We start from the raw sequence: 18244 nt of genomic DNA, 5'->3' as shown, positions 1-18244 counted from the left end.
GTCTTATCGCTAGGACGCACAGTTTCTGAGATATAAGCGGGAAACCGAAAAAGGGGACCTTCTACGCGCCCCCCCTGCATCCAGCTCACCTCCTAGGAGTGGAGACTTTTAGTATGTTTACCTCCTAACACTAGTCCAAACAAAGGCCCAAAGTTGAAAATTGTGTTCCTTCTATTTCCTTCTACAACTTTTCGTTGACTGGACTACCTGGCACGTAACACAACATTGCTCGTAGGCTCAATTTTTACTGTTTTCTACGACATTTTTGTAATATAATATCCATAATAATTCCATTTGAAAATTGTAAATTCCATCTTCACGGAGTCTGGAAAATTGCACCTGTTGTAACTTTGCCAATAAAAGTCTGATAACAATGTACCTAGACTCATTTGGTAACTTGAAGTTTCTACTTTCGACATCTGCGTGTGAGGTATTGATTTACTAAAAAGATTTTTGCACTATCGCTCGGGAAGATGGAGTACCCATATGTCCTATCGTTAGAAATGTTTTGAACCCATTTTGTCTCTGAGAAATCCCTAGGATTTTTAGTAGTTTGAGTAAGTGTCGCAAGCATGGCAAGCGGATTTCGGAGTGGTTGGCACAGACCGAAGCAGTATGTATAAATCAGAGGAGCTATGAAATAAGAAGCGCGGTATCATGGTTAAAACACAAGGTTTTCCGAGTAGGTGAATTACTGCACTGCCGGGGCTGATCAAATATTTACCTGTCAGCGACGACGTGGATAAATCGCCGACTTGAAAAGCTAATTTCATAGTAATTTATCTAACGGTTAATATTGAACGCGATGAAAACATAATTAATAGTTGCACGCTTCCTTAACGCTACTAAACAGGCTGTATAGCGTTCTCATTTATAGAATACTCTCTGGACGAAGAAAATGGCCGACATTTTTTACTGCAACTAGTTTCCGAATGTTCAACACGGACATCGACAAGATACAATCCATTTATACATTATATATAGTTTAAATATCTGTGCTATTATTTACAATAACCGCCATTTCCTGATGTACTTGCCTTTAAAAAATTGGGAGAGAAAGCTTAAAGTGTGTTCTACAACGCAGCTCACGATTCTTTTTGATACCTCAGTTATTCAATGTTTCATAAAATTTTAAATTTGATTTCCAAGTAGTAATTCGTTTCGATGAAACGGGGTCTCGAAAATTGCAAATAACTCCGCCATTTTCTAACGTATCCAGATTTAAAAAATTGGAATAGAAAGCTTAAAGAGTATCCTACAATGCAGTTCGGGATTCTTTTTGACACCTCAATTATTCAATTTTTCATAAAATTTCAAATTTGATTTCCCAGTAGAAATTCGTTTCGGTGAAACAGAGTCTCGAAAATTGCAAATAACTCCGCCAATTTCTAACGTTTCCAAATTTAAAAAATTGGAATAGAAAGCTTAAAGAGTATTCTACAATGCAGTTCGGGATTTTTTTTGACACCTCAATTATTCAATTTTTCACAAAAAAGGAATTTGATTGCCAAATAGAAATTCGTTTCGGTGAAACGGGGACTCGAAAATTGCAGATTACTCTGCCATTTTCTAGCTTGTTCACTCTCTCAAAATTGAAACAGAAAGGTACGAATCGGATTCACACTTCGGGAAAAATGTGAGGTTCTCCGCTTACAGGTTACCTATGGAAAAAGTTAATACATAGTTGCAAACAGGTTGTTTAGCGTTCTCATTTATAGAAAACTTTCTGGACGAAGAAAATGGCCGACATTTTTTACTGCAACTAGTTTCCGAATGTTCAACACGACATCGACAAAATACAATCTATTCATACACTAGAGGGGAGTTGTTGCTCGCTCGCTTCGCGAGCTTCTTGCGTACGTAACGAAATAAATTGTAATCGAAATTAACTAACTCACGTCAATAATGTAAATTTCTATTGAAATATTGATTAAAAGCTGCGACGTCCTATTGAAATATTGATTAAAAGCTACGACGTTCGTTTTTTTGTTGTATTGAAATATGATTCTAAAAGCACTTTTAGTTTTTCCCGAATTTTCATGTTTCCGGGCAACTTTTCCAATTTTTTAAAATCTATTATAAAAACCTGATTCGGACTACAACGAACATTAAAAAAAAAATGAACCAAATCAGTCCAGCCGTCCTCCTGTGATGTCGTGACCAACGAACGGCATTTGATTTTTATTATATAGATTATATATTTAAAATATCTGTACAGTTATTTACAATAACAAAAAAATAATTAATTATCTTAAATACCGTATTATTTGTATTTGACAAATAACATGAAAAATTTATTTTCGTTTGACGTTCAAATCGAATAATATTTTATTCGAATTATTTTTCATTTCAATGACATTGTTAAATTGTTCGAATAAAATATTTTGTAATTGTGTTTCCCATTGATAGATTGTAACAGGTTTATTTTTATAAATCAGTCGGTAATATTTTTCAGTTTACACCAGCTTTTGTACGTGGAGAGTGACGCGAGTATTTGCGTATGGTTGCGAGTATTTAGTATAGCGAGTTATTTACGTGAAATGACTTGATGTTTTCAGTGTGGAGCCCATGATGTTGCAACGGGGAACTAGAAAGCGAGAGCGACAGCGAGTGCGTAATTAAAGCAACGTAAACACGGGGGTGTTCGATGCTGTACTATGATTCCGGGATTAGGGAGCGACCTATACACTGTGTGTGCTACAATTACTTTACCAGTGCCATTTGATTCCCAAACAACGCATGTACTGCGCCGCCATTATCGAACGACACGATTTTAAATTCTACTTCTGTCGTTTCGAAACGTTTTATCATCTTCAAACGCGATTACCATTCACGAAAAACATTGAATGTCTTTGAAACGTCCTTGAAATGTCCTTGAACCTCACTTTTTCAAGTATACCCATCGAGGTTGAAAATTGTTATTTAAAATAGTATTCGAAACAAATATTTGAAACCAATTCATTTGAACTAAACACAACATAAGAATGCTTCATTTTTCAAAGCAAAATGAAGTACGTGAAATAATTCTCTCTCTCTCGTCACATATATAATAAATTATTTCAAATACTATTACTCGTTAATTCTAAATATGATATGATCATATTTATTATAGAAATTATTATATAAATGAAATATAACAATTCATGATTTAAAATGATTATTTGCCATCTTGTTTCAAATAGAACGTACCAACCCTGACTCGAACTGCCCTGGATTTGAAGCTTGAAGGCTTCTCCTTACAATGGCGTCAAAAGATTTAATGTACGATTTCGTTTCGGCATTTTATTGCAGTTTAACAGGTATGAGGTCGATATTGGAGTAAAAATAAAGATAGAAAACAAAAATAAAAATGTAAAACAGAAATACAAAGAATAACAATATAAAATAAAAATGCAAAACAAAAATACAAACAAATAGAAAATATAACAAATAACAATATAAAACAAAAATACAAAGAATTTAATATAAAACCATAATACAGAAAAATAATAAACAAATACAAAAAATAAAAATAACAATATAAAACAAAAATAAAAATGCAAAACAAAAGTACAAAGAATAACGATATAAAGCAAAAATAAAAGTGCAAAACAAAAATACAAAAAATACAAAAGATAAAAAATAACAATATAAAACAAAATACAAAGAATTCAATATAAAACAAAAATACTAAGAATGACGATATAAAACAAAAATACAAAGATTAACAACATAAAACGAAAATAAAAATGTGAAACAAAAATACAAAAAGTAAAAATAAAAAATTGCTGTCTATACCCCATTTCAGCCTGTGGTTAGGGTGGACCTGTACGTTGCACACGTAAATTTCGACGTGTGCTATCTTTTAGTCCTGGATTGTACGAGGTCGATATCGAAGTTGAATATTTCTGAAAATCGTGTTCGATTTTAATTCCAACGTAGGCGTTTGCGGCGAAATTCTAATTAAGAGTTGCGAGATCCAGGGTGTCTTGCTCCTCCTTAATACCAATCGACGTATCGTAACTTTACAGGAACGGCAGACTTCGAATGGATGTGACTGATAGGATTGCGGGACCGACTTTCGCAAAGTAAGGAAGTGTACAGCGCGTCCGCCATTGGCACACCTGTATGTTCCACGCAGCTGGCTTACCGTGAAACCGTAAGCACTTGAACTGTTTCACGCTTTTCTCGCACGCGAATTTCACCAGACTTCCGCCGGCATTTTCTTTCGAGTACAATAGAATATTCTGGATCTCCTATCGCGTATGCTTCCACCAAAAATTACGATTTTATCCGAGTGGAAAATTTTATCGTTGTTCAAATATAATAATTCTTACAAATTGTTATAATGTCATTTTATTTTTAGAAACATTCTACGTCCTGAATGTTCTCCCCTAAAAGTGACCATATTATAATGGCCATCAAAAGTGACCATTTTAAATTGCAATGACTTTTAATCAAACTTTGTACTTCTAACTTGACTTCAAATTACGCGATACAATTTTTCAGAACATTTATAATCCTCAATTAGTTATATCTTTTACTAAATATGACGATTTTTATCAAACACGCTTATTTACAGTGGGTTATACAAACTAAAAGATTATAAATAATTTTCTTTCTCTGATATCTTTTGTCTTCACACGTTATTTGAACTTAAAAATCATTGAATTACCAAGGAATTTAGTGTTAGTTGATGTCTGAAACCTGCCATTGCTTTTAAATAATTTTTTAATCGATAAATGTTCAAAAAATCTGAACGAGACAGTTTTCAAAAGTTCTTAATCCTTCAATCGACTTTTCTTTACAATTTTATCCATATACGCAAAACAATAAAATCTCAAAAATTGATATTCATAATTTCTTCTTGAATAGAGTGCACGAAAGCAGTACAAATAAAAAATATTGGCCACGCAATTTTTTTATACAATGATGCTAGGGGGTGAAAGCAACCCTCAAAGTTCCGGATGAAAAACATATTTTCCTCGACGTTTCAAAAGCTGTTTGTTCTAGAAAATATTACGTATTTCTAGCAATAAATTTGACTTCCAGAGCGGTTTTTAAAACATCAATTCGTATGAAAAGACAGAAAAAATCACACAGATTATGTACATGCGTTTTTAAGATTTTAATAATTGCTTCTGTGGTAATAAATAATTTATTAAAAAACACGATTTTATTTTAATTTTATAAACAAAACAATTATTTTGTTCCTGTAACCAACATTTCAATCTATAACAGTTTTTCAAACAAAATAGATTTTATTGTTTTATTAAGTCTACTATTTTTCAAGTAAGATATAAAATTGTTATTTTACCGTTTTATTCATTTAATTATTTTTCAAGAAGAATCAAAGAATTCTACGTCCTGAATATCTGTGAATTTGCTGTATTTTGTCTTGGCTAAAAGCTATCAATTAGTTTGAAGTTAATAGACTGTCCATAAGAAATGCAGGTAATTCCATCATTTCAATCATTGCTCTCCGATGCGTTAAATAAACTGCAGTATTTAATGACCTGCTTCATGGCTACTTTGCGGATATTGTCGGTTTGCAATTAAAGCGGCCATACACGCAGGACACAAACGCTCGTCTAATTAGTATGAATAGGAAGACAGAGAGCACAATTAACATTTCTTGGTCCAATTTCAACTGTTGACTTATTTCCAACGTTGTACGCGGTCGGCATCAATTTAGAAATTTAATTTACAACAAATGTGTCAACAAATATTATACAATTGTCATGACTCAAAATTTCAAATGAAGTGAAGTAAATTGTATCAATTTAGATTTTCAATCAACTAACACATCAACATCTTTTATTTTGTAATAAATTTTATGCGAGACAATACATAAAATCGTTACTTAAATATTGTTAATTTATATATGCCCATGGGAAAACCATAATTCTTCCAGTTACAATTTTTAACAAGCTTAATTTGCAATTATTAATAATTTAGAATTAGCTAAATTTCTATATATATATATATATATATATATATATATATATATCGCTATTATATTAATAACTTATTGACAATAATCGTGGCACTTGGTATTCTAAAATATCAAATAATCGAACAGTGTTTCTAAGAAAAACATTAATAGTTTTAAACATTTGTGTACTTTTGTAACTTCAAAGGTATGAACCTGAACGTGTTTTTGATAAAAACTTCTAATAAATTACACGGTCTAACAAATTTTAACTTTTTCTTGGGATTTCGATTCTCACTATGCAATTCTTATAGAGTTTTTTGCGCTGATTCCGAATCTGTCCTTAATTTTTCTCCTAGATACACAGTTTTTGAGAAATTTGAGTTTGAAAAAATGACATATTTTTCAACTTCGAACAAATATTGTGATGTTATTATAAAAGGTATTGAATTGATCTTTACAGCAAAAGATTCCTTAGACTTTCCCGAATACAGTGATATTTGGATATCACTGATTTCAAATCTGGTTTCAAAATTTGTCTACGGCCTCAGGATATTGCAAAATCGATTTCTTGAAATTCTACATGTTTAACGAATTTTCGGAAGATTAAAAAACATTCGTACCATAATCTCCCTATTTTTCCCATATCCTGCAAAGTTTCAGCTTTAATTTTTAAAAAATTTCATCGCTCTACCTCATTTCTATCGAAAGTTCTTTCTTTTTGAATCGAGTTAGGTCACTTTTCCCCACTGTGCGGCGCGGCGAAGATATTTTGCTTTCTGGTTCAAAAAAACCGTCGACGTTCCAAACTTGAAATGGTGGTTTCTCAAGATAAAAGTCTGCTCTATCGTGTGGTATAGTTCGATTTTCCGCTGGTCCCTTATTTTTGAGATAAATTCAAAATTATCGTCAAAAATTGGTGCAAAAGTGGTGGTCTCTCCGTCTTTAATGTTCGGTTAAACATGTTTAAACAATCATAATGTATTAATATTAGATATCACTGTATTCGGGAAAGTCTAAGGAGTCTTTTGCTGTAAAGATCAATTCAATTCAAGATCAATTATATAATAATAACATCATAATATTTGTTCAAAGTTGAAAAATACGTCATTTTTTCATACTCAAACTTCTCAAAACTATGCATTTAGGAGAAAAATTAAGGACAGAATCGGAATCAGCGCAAAAAACTCTATAAGAATTGCATAGTGAGAATCGAAATCCTTTTTGGCTGTTGAGCAGTGTTATTATCAGTATTTGTTTAACTAAATCAACCGTTTAAATAATTAGTTTACGCTCCAGGTATGAATTCTGCCAATTAGCAGCTATAGTGGTCGGTTATGCGATGTAGATACGTGACAAGTGATACGTACAGTGGACGACGACGGAATAACGCTTGCTGACTGTCGGACGCACATTGTTGCTGGCTATGCAAAGATACGTGCCCATCTCCTGTCTAAGAACACCGGCCAATTCCAGGATTTCACCCTCGTAGCTTGGCACCTCTGGAACAAAAACAGATTTTCGTTTTCGTCTTAAATATTCACTAACAAATAGATAAATTTCATGTTTTCAAGTCCCTTCATCTACTGAGGTTTAAAGACAGGTTAAACTATCCAGCGACACTTGAGTTTGCAAAATATTCCTAGGGAGTTTAACCTGCTGTAACATTGCGAAACAAAATCGGTAACTAAACTGGGCTCATTATAAAGAGCAAAGCCTCCAGTTTAATACCACACTAATCGTATTTTAAAGATTGCCATTTTGCTGGGACGTGGATGAGAATGAGAAGAACGTTGTCATCCTGGACATTTTGCAACCTCTTATGTCCCTAGGGAGTTTAACCTGCTATAACATTGCGATACAAAATCGGTAAGTAACTAAACTGGGCTCATTATAAAGAGCAAAGCTTCCAGTTTAATACCACACTAATTGTTTTTTAAAGATTGCCATTTTGCTGGGACGTGGACGAGAAAGAGAAGACCGTTGTCATCCTGGACATTTTGCAACCTCATACGTTTTCTCGGGACTTTAAGCTGCTGTATCTTTGTGAAATAAAATCGTAAAACAATGTAACTGGGCTCGTCTTAAAGAACAAAATCTTTTCTTTACACCCTTAAAGGGTTCATTGTTTTTTATTAAAACTTTGTTTGTCATAGAACTAAAATTTTCTAAGGAGAACAGCCTGGCAATAAATTTCAAGCCGCCATTTTAGAATCGTCCTGTACGGATCCCATATGGTGCCCACCTACTCGGCAATAAATGCCGCCGTAAAACGTGCCACCCACACGTTTACATCGAAATGTAAATCCCTGTCCACAAGGTAATTAATTAACGACAATGACCAGCGAGACAATCGATTATCCCGCATTGACGCGCGATATCTTGTGCAGCGAGGAAAAATATTTTCCCGTCCATAGTTAGTTTCATTCAAATTCTTTAATGTGTATCAAAACGATTTTTCAAAATGCAAACTGAAGCTTAAAATAATTTTGTCTCGTATTTTTTCCGAAAATATTTATCAGATCCGGTTAAAATTTCTTTTGAAATTGCTCCATGTGGAGTATTTTACAATGCAGTTTGGGATTCTTTTTGATACCTCAATTATTGAATTTTTTACAAAGACGGAATTTGATTGCCAAGTAGAAATTCGTTTCGGTGAAACGAGGTCTCGAAAATTGCAAATTACATACTCCGCCACTTTCTAACGTTTCTAGATTTAAAAAATTGGAATAGGAAGCTTAAAGAGTATTTTACAATGCAGTTCGGGATTCTTTTTGACACCTCAATTATTCAATTTTTCATAAAAGTTCAAATTTGATTTCTAAGTAGAAATTCGTTTCGTTGAAACGGCGTCTTGAAAATTGCAAATAACTCCGCCATTTTCCAGTTTGTTCACTCTCTAAAAATTGAAATAGAAAGGTACGAATCGGATTCACGTTTCGGGAAAAATGTGGAGTTCTCCGTTTACAGATTACCTATGAAAAAAGTTGGCAAAGTTTGCCTATCGATGAAACGCAAATCGCGTCTCCGAAGCGAGCCGGTATTTTATGGCTTATGATTTTAATTAACTCCGTTTAATCCGTTCAACGAAGCGGAAGGAATATCGCGGGTTAGAGAGAAGGTTTACCAGCTCTCCCAAGCAATTCCCTCGCTTTACCTTGTGATTTGTTCCAACAGACATCTCTATTCACACCGTTAAGCTCTGTGAATCCTTTCTTAACTCGATCAGCCCATTCCCCCATCAAACTTTCAGATAATGTTTCCCTTTTCAGTCTTTCTACCCCTCGAATCGGACAATTTTTCAACGCGGGCACTCTGTGGATTATGATTAAATGAAACGAACTTACTGAAAAAGCTTTTTATTTGCATCTAAATCTAATTAAAAATCATTTCTGTGAAAATACATTGTGCTCACGAATTTTTATTTTGGAAACTACCTGTTCGATGCAACAAATTATTTTTCATAATCATCAGCCAGGTTCAATTTACTGTAAGAATATTTTTTAACTGACAAATTTACGCTAGTAATATTTAAAATTATAAACAAAACCATCCTGTGTGAATTTCGAATTATTACGAAAACAGGCCGTGTTTAGCAATTTTTATTTCAGAAACTACTTGTTCGATGGAAATTGTTATTTCTTATAATAATCGGCCAGGTTCAATTTACTGCAAGAATATTGTTTTAACCCTTTGCAGTCGAAAACCTTGAAATATTTTCATTTTATATGATTTTCTTAATTTTATCGATATAAAACTGATATAATACCTCGTACAATACTTTCAGCAGTTTCTTAAAATATTCAATACGTTTAGTAATTTATTGAATACAAATTTAATAATGCAACAAGTATTTTAAATAATGGTGTAAGAATTATTAGCGGCGCCTCTGAGTCGCCACTCGAGTTCAAAGGGTTAATTGACATAGTTAGACGAAAAAAAATGGATTGATTGATATGGCTCAAGAAGATGGTCGACTTCTTAATTCGAACTGCAACTCGCGAAGTGCAGACAATCCATTCGCATTTGCATTTATCATAGAAAATATATCTTTAGTGCACGCCTTGTCCTTAGGATGCAATTGTACTTCGGCGACAATAAGATACGGAAATGCAGCGAACCAGAAGCTCCGTTTCTCTGTACGAGTGATATCTATTCTCCTAGTTCCGTGCATCTGCTGCGGGTCATCTTGTAACGAGAATGGATGCGAGTCATCAGCGTGCACTGTATACGAGCCAATCATTTTGCATCTTTAGTGCAGTAATTACCATTCGCTATTATCGTCGTAATGTGTAAATATTATTGCGCCATTATCGCGATTTGCATGCAACGTTAAATGTTATCTCGTATCTCACCGGTTAATAGAAACGAACGAAACGTTACGCATGTAATATGTAACGTGAAACGTGTAAAACGTAATGTGTAATATGGAACGTGTAATACGCGTGTAATATTTAATGTGTAACATGTAACGAACCATATACAATATTAATATGTAACACATTGCGTGCAAGATACGTGTCATATTTAATGCAAACAATGTTACCTTATCATTTGAAGTGTTATATATTTAGGATGTAATATGTAACGTGTAACATGCATCATGTATATGTATAATGTGCAACATGTAGTATGTATCATGTAATATTTAGGATGTAACATATAAAATACAGTATAGAGCAGGCCTGGCCAACAGGATGCCCGTGAGCCGCATGTGGTCCGCCACGTTAGGGTGCGTTAAAGTGGAACCGTTTCGGCCGACGTCCGGCGTTGTGTCTCTTTTTCGCACGCTTGAAAAAGAAGACAGATGCGTCGAACGTCGGCCAAACCGGACGAAAACGGGTCCACTGTAAGCACACCCTTAAATTGTGCGGCCCGCCAGGCGATTTTTATATTTCTATTGCAACTTTTGTTTCTTGTTGTATGTATGCAAAATATATAAAATAAATGAAGTGTCATTGTTATAATGCACAAGTGCGACTACGAACTCCAGTTCTATATTTGATATCTTTGATATAATTGAGTTACAGTGCAACAATGAAATGAAACAATTTTTTGCGTCCACATAAAATATTAATTGTTACAATACTTGTATTACATCCGAGAGATATTCCAACTTAAGATATTTTGCACAACGAGTTGTAAGTGCTTTTGGATCCACATGTGTTTGTGAAACATTTTTTTCGAAGATGAAATTTACAAAGAGTTCATCACGTGCTTCATTAACCGATGCCAATGTAGAAAACCAGATAAAAAAAAGATGTGCAACGTCGAACGTAAATATAGATTTACAAAGTTTAAGTGAAAGAAAGGATAAACAAATATCTCATTAATTAAGACTCGAGAGTTAATTATATTGAATCGTAGTATCACAATAAAGTTTTATTCATTTTGTATTTGTGTTACATTTTTTTAAAGGATGTTTACGAAACCATTGAGGTTGGCTAGGCCTGGTATAGAGCATGTAAGATGTATAGAACATGTAATATACAGGGTGAGTTACCTAACGTTATCACCTCAAATATCTTTGTTGTTTTCAAAGATACATTAAATGTCTTCAGGACAAAGTTGAATGGTAAAATAGAGCTCATACGATACCAACAAAAATTTTGGGTAATTGTTTAGAAAGAGGGTCTCATCTCAGATTTTCATCATCTTGAAATATGTTGTCAAGGTCACCATTCTGAACAACTTTTTCCTATACATGTTAGCGCCGCTCGATTTTAGTTTTCGAGATATTCGCAAAAAACTATCGCTAATACTGTATTGAATTTTTCGTATTCCTGCACGCTCTGCAGCAACGTAAGCCTGTCCCGGCGCGGCGTTTGTTTACATTTTGCTTCTAAACACGCTGCGGAGATGAGAGAGAAAACAGGGTCTCACTCTGGCCATACATATAGTATAGGGTGAGCTTTCAATTTTGACAGACTACTCTTACATTGTCGTATGCGTGGTCGGGCCGGCCTGACGGCCGGCCCTCTCCGCCCCCACTGCCTCGCCCTAACTAATTCTGATCGCATAATCTTTTCATTCTATATGTATAGCCGTCATACAGAATTTGAATTGGTAATGGAAAAATCATGAGATCAGAATTTAGTTAGGGTTAGGTGGTGGGGGCGGAGAACATACGAAAATCCAGAAGCACTCTGTATATGTATGACTAGAATTACACTGTGTTTTCTTTCTTATCTCCGCAGCGTGTTTAGTAGCAAAATGTATACAAACGCCGTGCCGGGACAGGTTTACGTTGCTGCGGAGCGTGCAGCAATACGAAAAATTCAATACTGTACAAGCGATAGTTTTTTGCGAATATCTCGAAAACTAAAATCGAGCGGCGGTAACATATATAGGAAAAAGTTGTTCACACACACACACACACACACACACACACACACACACACACAAAACGTAGAAATCTATAACATATTTAAATTTTATCAAAATCTGAGATGAGACCCTCTTTCTAAACAATTACCAAATTTTGTTTTTATGTAATTTTCGTTTTAAATCTTACAAGTATTTTCATAGCTATTCAAAATTCACAAATTTTCGGGACTATCTGTACGGGGTTAGGAATCTGTATGGGGCTAGAAAAATTTATTTTATACTTTTTAGTCCGTTTTAAAAACGTGGTATTTTTAAAAAATTTATTTTTATTTAAATAGTTGTTTTCTGCTTTTTAGTCTTGCATGTGTGAAATTTTACAATCGATTTTGAACATTTTGATGAGATTATAACATTAAATTTAATAGTTTATATCTCCTAAATGCATAGGCTTTCCAAAAATTTTTTTAAAATATTGCATTGTCATCCAGTTCTGAGCTATGTTTAAATTTTCAAGTCTCTAGTCTCTAGCTCATCGGGAAGTTAGTTTAAAATCAATTGCAAAATTTGTACCGAACAAACAAACAAACAAACAGACAGATAGATAAGCGAGCTAATAAAAACGTGGTAAAAACAACTTTATCAACAATTTTCTTTGTCATAAACAATTTTTGCGGCAAGTTTCTCTTACAAATGTCCACCGATCCAGAGGTGTAATTTCACCCCTAGATGACCATTACTTTTTATACACCCTGTACGTAATAATGTAATGTAACCAGTAATAAGTAAGACGTGTTTAAGAAGACTTTATTACTCTTGCGAGAATATTTCTTGTAAGGTACCTGTTATTATTATATTAATTAATTAACATGTAATTCAAGAAATGTTACCTCTTCTTTGTCCATCCTCCCTAAGAATAATCTTCTGTCCATCCTCACGTCTCCACGTGACTATAGGTTGAGGTGAGCCAGTGGCAACGCATTTCAACCTTGTATTACCGCCTTCCGGGGTTATCATACCTTTAGCAGACTCATCATCCACTATATCAGGAGGTATCAGCACTTCCATGTACCCTTTCTGAAACATACATAACAAAGAATTTTTGTATAATTTATATATTTTTTTAAGTTCATAATTTAAACCAGGCCTGTCCAACACGCGGCCCGACACATTAAATTGTGCGGCCCGCCGGGCGATTTTATATTTCTATTCAAACTTTTGTTTCTCTCGTTGTATGTACTTGTACAAAAAATCTATATAAATAAAAATGTAAATGTTCGTTTGTTCAGAATCTTAAATCTCTGAAAGTTCTTCACCGATTTCATTGAAATTTTGACACAATGTTGCATTCGAGTACGCGCGTGTTTTTATATGTATACCTAACAACAAAAAATATTGTATACCCACAAGCATTATGAAATTAAACATATTTACATGCGCTTTCTCTTTTCTTGCTTTTCCATTTAACCAGATTGAGCCACAGCAACGCATGGCCGAGTACAGCTAGTATTAAATAAATAAAGTGTCATTGTTGTAATGTGCAAGTGCGACTACGAACTCCAATTATACACATTTGATATCTTTGATATAATTGAGTTACAGTGCAACAATGAAATGGAACAATTTTTTGCGTCCACATGAAAAATTAAGGTAATTATTTACTTTCAGGGCTTCCTCACCGATTTTGATGAAATTTAAATATGTTATAGATTTCTACATTTTGAACAACTTTTTCCTATACATGTTAGCGCCGCTCGATTTTAGTTTTCGAGATATTTGCGAAAAACTATCGCCAACAATCTATTGAGTTTTCTGTATTCCTGCACGCTCTACGGCAACGTAAGCCTGTCCCGGCCCACCATTAGTTTACATTTTGCTTGTAAACACGCTGCGGACAGAAGAGAGAAAAAACAGGGTCTTACTCTGACCATACATATATAGGGTGAACTTTCAGTTTTGAAAGACTACTCCTACATTTTCGTATGCGTGGTCGGGCCGGCCTAACGGCTGGCCCTCTCCGCCCCCCCCCACTACCTAACCCTAACTAATTCTGATCGCATAATCTTTTCATTCTATATAGCCGTCATACAGAATTTGAACCAGTAATGGAAAAATCATGAGATCAGAATTAGTTAGTAGTCTTAGTAGTTATTAGTAGTCTTTCAAAATTGAAAGTTCACCCTATATATGTATGGTCAGAGTGAGACCCTGTTTTTTCTCTCATGCACGCAGCGTGTTTACAAGCAAAATGTAAACAAATGGTGGGCCGGGACAGGCTTACGTTGCCGCAGAGCGTGCAGGAATACAGAAAATTCAATAGATTATTGGCGATAGTTTTTCGCAAATATCTCGAAAATTAAACTCGAGCGGCGCTAACATGTATAGGAAAAAGTTGTTCAGAATGATGAGTTTGACAACATATTTAAATTTCATCAAAATCGGTGAGGAAGCACTGAAAGTAAATAATTACCGTGCTTTTGGATCCACATATGTTTGCGAAACATTTTTGTTGAAGATGAAGTTTACAGAGTTCATCACGTGCTTCATTAACTGATGCCAATTTAGAAAACCAGCTAACGAAACGTGTGCAACGTCGAACATAAATATCGATTTACAAAAATTAAGCGAAAGAAAGAATAGGTAAATCTCATTAATTATAACTCGAGAGTTAATTATATTGAATCATAGTATAACAATAAAGTTTTATTCATTTTGTATTTGTGTTACATTTTTTAAAAGCATGTTTACCTAAAGTGCGGCTCGCTGTAACGTTACGCGTAATCAAAGTGGCCCGTGAAACCGTTTGGGTTGGCCAGGTCTGATTTAAACTGTTTCTATATTCATTTTTTGATCGTGGGAGAGGGGGGCCGAACAAACATGACAGATCAAACGAAATGTTTGAAAATCGAAGAGAAATAAAGTGTGTGCTACGATCGAATCACTTTTTAATCCAATCGTTGTCTTATCTCGAGTACGACACTTGGATCGTAACATGTTAACTGGATTCTCGAAACTTTAGTCCGTTAATTCTATACAAGCTAGGTGTGCATGTGCTTAGGTCCGCAAGCAGGATACCGTCCTTAATCCTGGTGTATTTGTGTTAGGTATTACATGACCGCGACCTTGCAATCCTAGAACCCACACCATACATACATATATGTATAATATATGTATTACAATATACATTTATACGGGGTGGTTATTTTATCTGAAGATATTGAAATATCTCGAGAACTATGCATCGAATCAAAACAAGTGGGTAATGAAAGTTGTTCGTCGCGAAGGGGGACATCCAATGATAGCAAACTCGACCCCCCACCGCCAGCCCCTGAGGGTGCGCGAGAGAGAATTATTTCAAAATCTTCAATGGGAAACCCCATTCTCAAGGTTGCATTTGTCCGACAAATCGAAGAGGGGACTGCTCGACGCGCCACTGTGGTCGTCTGACGAACTACGTCTTATTACTAGGTATAAAAGGCAGTGCAATGCGGTCAGATGTCACTTTTCTTACAGAATTAGAACTGAAAGCATCTTTAACAATTTCTTAAGGGTTTCCCATTGCAGATTTTGAAATAATTCCCTCTCCCACCCTCAAAAGGTGGTGGTGGGGGGTCAATGATGGTGTTGTTGAATAGCATTTTTTAAAATATCAAATACGTCTACTTTTATTTTTCTGATCTGTGATGTGTATTTCTCGAGATATCCCCAATTTTCAACGATTTTTTACCCATTTTGATTTTTGTCCATTACAGCGCCATCTGTGAACCAAAATGCAAAAACTCCTAGGTCAAATTTGTGTATTTTTTTCTGGAGAATCCAAATCTCTGCAATGAAAAATGGGGGTTCCCATTTAAGTTTATTATCTTCCCCCACCCCCACCCCCAGGAAGCGGTGGGGGGTCGATTTTGGTATCATTGGATGTCCCCCTTCGCGACGTACAACTTTCATTACCCACATGTTTTGATCCGATGCATAGTTCTCGAGATATTTCAATGTCTTCAGATAAAATGACCACCCTGTATACAGCGTGTCCCAAAAATGTTGTACTTCCTTGAAAGGGGTGATTCCTCATGTCATTTCAATTAACTTTTCCCTTTGCGAAAATGTTATCCGCGGTTTGGTTAACGAGTTATTAGCGAAAAACACGGACCAATTAGGGCGAGGCAATATGAGGCGGATTCCGGTTCGACCAATGCCAACGCATCGCTCAGCGGAACCTGTCGCCGAGCGGGAATCCGTCTACTAGCCGCACTCTGATTGGCCAGTGTTTTTCGTTAATAACTCCATAACGGAGCCGCGGAGAACATTTTCGCAAAGGAAAAAGTTACTTCAAATCTCCTCAGGAATTATCTATTCCGAGGAAGTACAGTTTTGGGACACCCTGTACATAATACATCACACTAATGTAAAACAAACTCTTCCCACGAAGCCGCAATTAACACTTTCGAATCTCACATCTCATCTGCGAATTCCCTTATCTACTGGGTGTCTGATTACAAAAGACTTTCGAAAATCGGTAAAGAGGATTTCACGTAAAAAACTGTTTAAATAAGCGTTTAATTAATAATTAAATGAGTATTTATTATTTTCCAAAGCCTCTAGAAAATTTTTAAAATGTTTAAAAAAGCCGTGAACTGTTTATCATTCCTAGTTTTGTATATTCATGACAAAAATAGAAAGGTGAAATGTAAAATGGCGAACAATTCCGGTCTATTTGCAGAACAAAGCAGAAATTGTTACTTACAAAGTTCTTATTAATTTATTGCGTTTGATGCGCAGAACATTTTTTGATTTTCTCGCTTTCAGAATAAAAGTTTCTGAAGCTTGAATTTACACAATTTGAATCTCGGGTCGTTTGTAGGTGTTATCGCGTGTCTATTTCGCCGAAACAATCGGCGTAAAAAAAAATCCACTCTGTTCAGCTGTCCGTGCAATTATCACCGCGAGATGTGACGTCACATTCGGATGCACACCGATTATTAAAATGACTCGCTGTCTGTGCTCTACGCTCTACGCTCTGCAGTGTACACGGAGGGCGCACGCATTCACACCGGGCCGAGTATAATTTTCCGCTCTAGAACGAAACACTCGCAACCCTTTGCACTTCCCGGCCAGTCCTCGCGTAATGCAGTTTCTACGCAGTTACTCTACACAATTAATTCAGACGAAAGTACCCCGGAGAGGTCTTGCTACCCCGTGGAAAAAGGATAATTACTTATAGGCAACGCCATCGACCTCTGCCTTTAATTAATTCTTAACTCCATTTCAATTAATTCGCGACGAAATGCTCCGTGAAAATCGACAGACAAATAAGCGCAAATCAACTTTGTAACGTCGCTAGAAATCCTAATATCGTCTTATTATTCCTAATTCGAAATGAAAATAATAAATAAACTAGTACAGTGATTTTTTTTAGCTTTTTACAGAGATAATACTTCCCAAGATAATATGTAATCCCGTTCGAACGTGGAATTTTCGAGAAAATTAAGCTGGTGGAGAAGGATACTTTTCCAAGTGATAGTTATTACACAAATATCTTAATTAATGTAGATACTATGTTCTCTGGTAGAATTTTAAATTATACAGAGTGTATCAAAAATATTGTATTTCGTTGAGAAAGGTGATTCCTGAGGAGATTTGAAGTAACTTTTCGCTTAGCGAAAATTTTCTCCGCGCCTCTGTTAAGGAGTTATTAACGAAAAACGTGGACGAATCAGGGCGGAGCAACACCTGTCGCCGAGCGAGAAACCGTCTACCAGCCGCATTCTGATTGATCCGTGTTTATCGTTAATAACTTCTTAACGAAGCCGCGGAGAACATTTTCGCAAAGGGAAAAGTTAATTGAAGTGACATGAGGAATCCCCCTTTTTTCAATTACAACATTTTAGGACACCCTGTATGTATATCAGTATACAGGGTGAGTCACCTGAATAACTTCTACATTTTTTGGGATAGGAAGAAATGCTTCAGACAAAAGTTGTGCGTTTGTGTAATTTTGAAAAAAATAAC

General features: G+C 35.2%; 1 protein-coding gene across 3 annotated transcripts in view; it reads right to left on the bottom strand.

Annotated features, from left to right (window-relative positions):
- Nucleotides 1–18244, bottom strand: part of Dip-lambda (Dpr-interacting protein lambda) — a 233757-nt gene that overhangs the window by 10836 nt on the left and 204677 nt on the right. For all 3 annotated transcript variants that reach the window (XM_076442160.1, XM_076442159.1, XM_076442161.1), the window contains 2 exons: nucleotides 13126–13312; nucleotides 7282–7413 (listed from right to left, as the gene is read on the bottom strand). In XM_076442160.1, the coding sequence (XP_076298275.1) occupies nucleotides 7282–7413; nucleotides 13126–13312 (319 nt within the window). The remainder of the gene's footprint in view (nucleotides 1–7281; nucleotides 7414–13125; nucleotides 13313–18244) is intronic.

The sequence above is a fragment of the Lasioglossum baleicum genome, chromosome 17 (genome assembly GCF_051020765.1).
Source record: "Lasioglossum baleicum chromosome 17, iyLasBale1, whole genome shotgun sequence".
Classification (NCBI taxonomy): Eukaryota; Metazoa; Arthropoda; class Insecta; order Hymenoptera; family Halictidae; genus Lasioglossum; species Lasioglossum baleicum.
The sequence above is the reverse complement of the archived record's forward strand: the minus strand, read 5'-3'. Positions and strand labels throughout refer to the sequence as shown.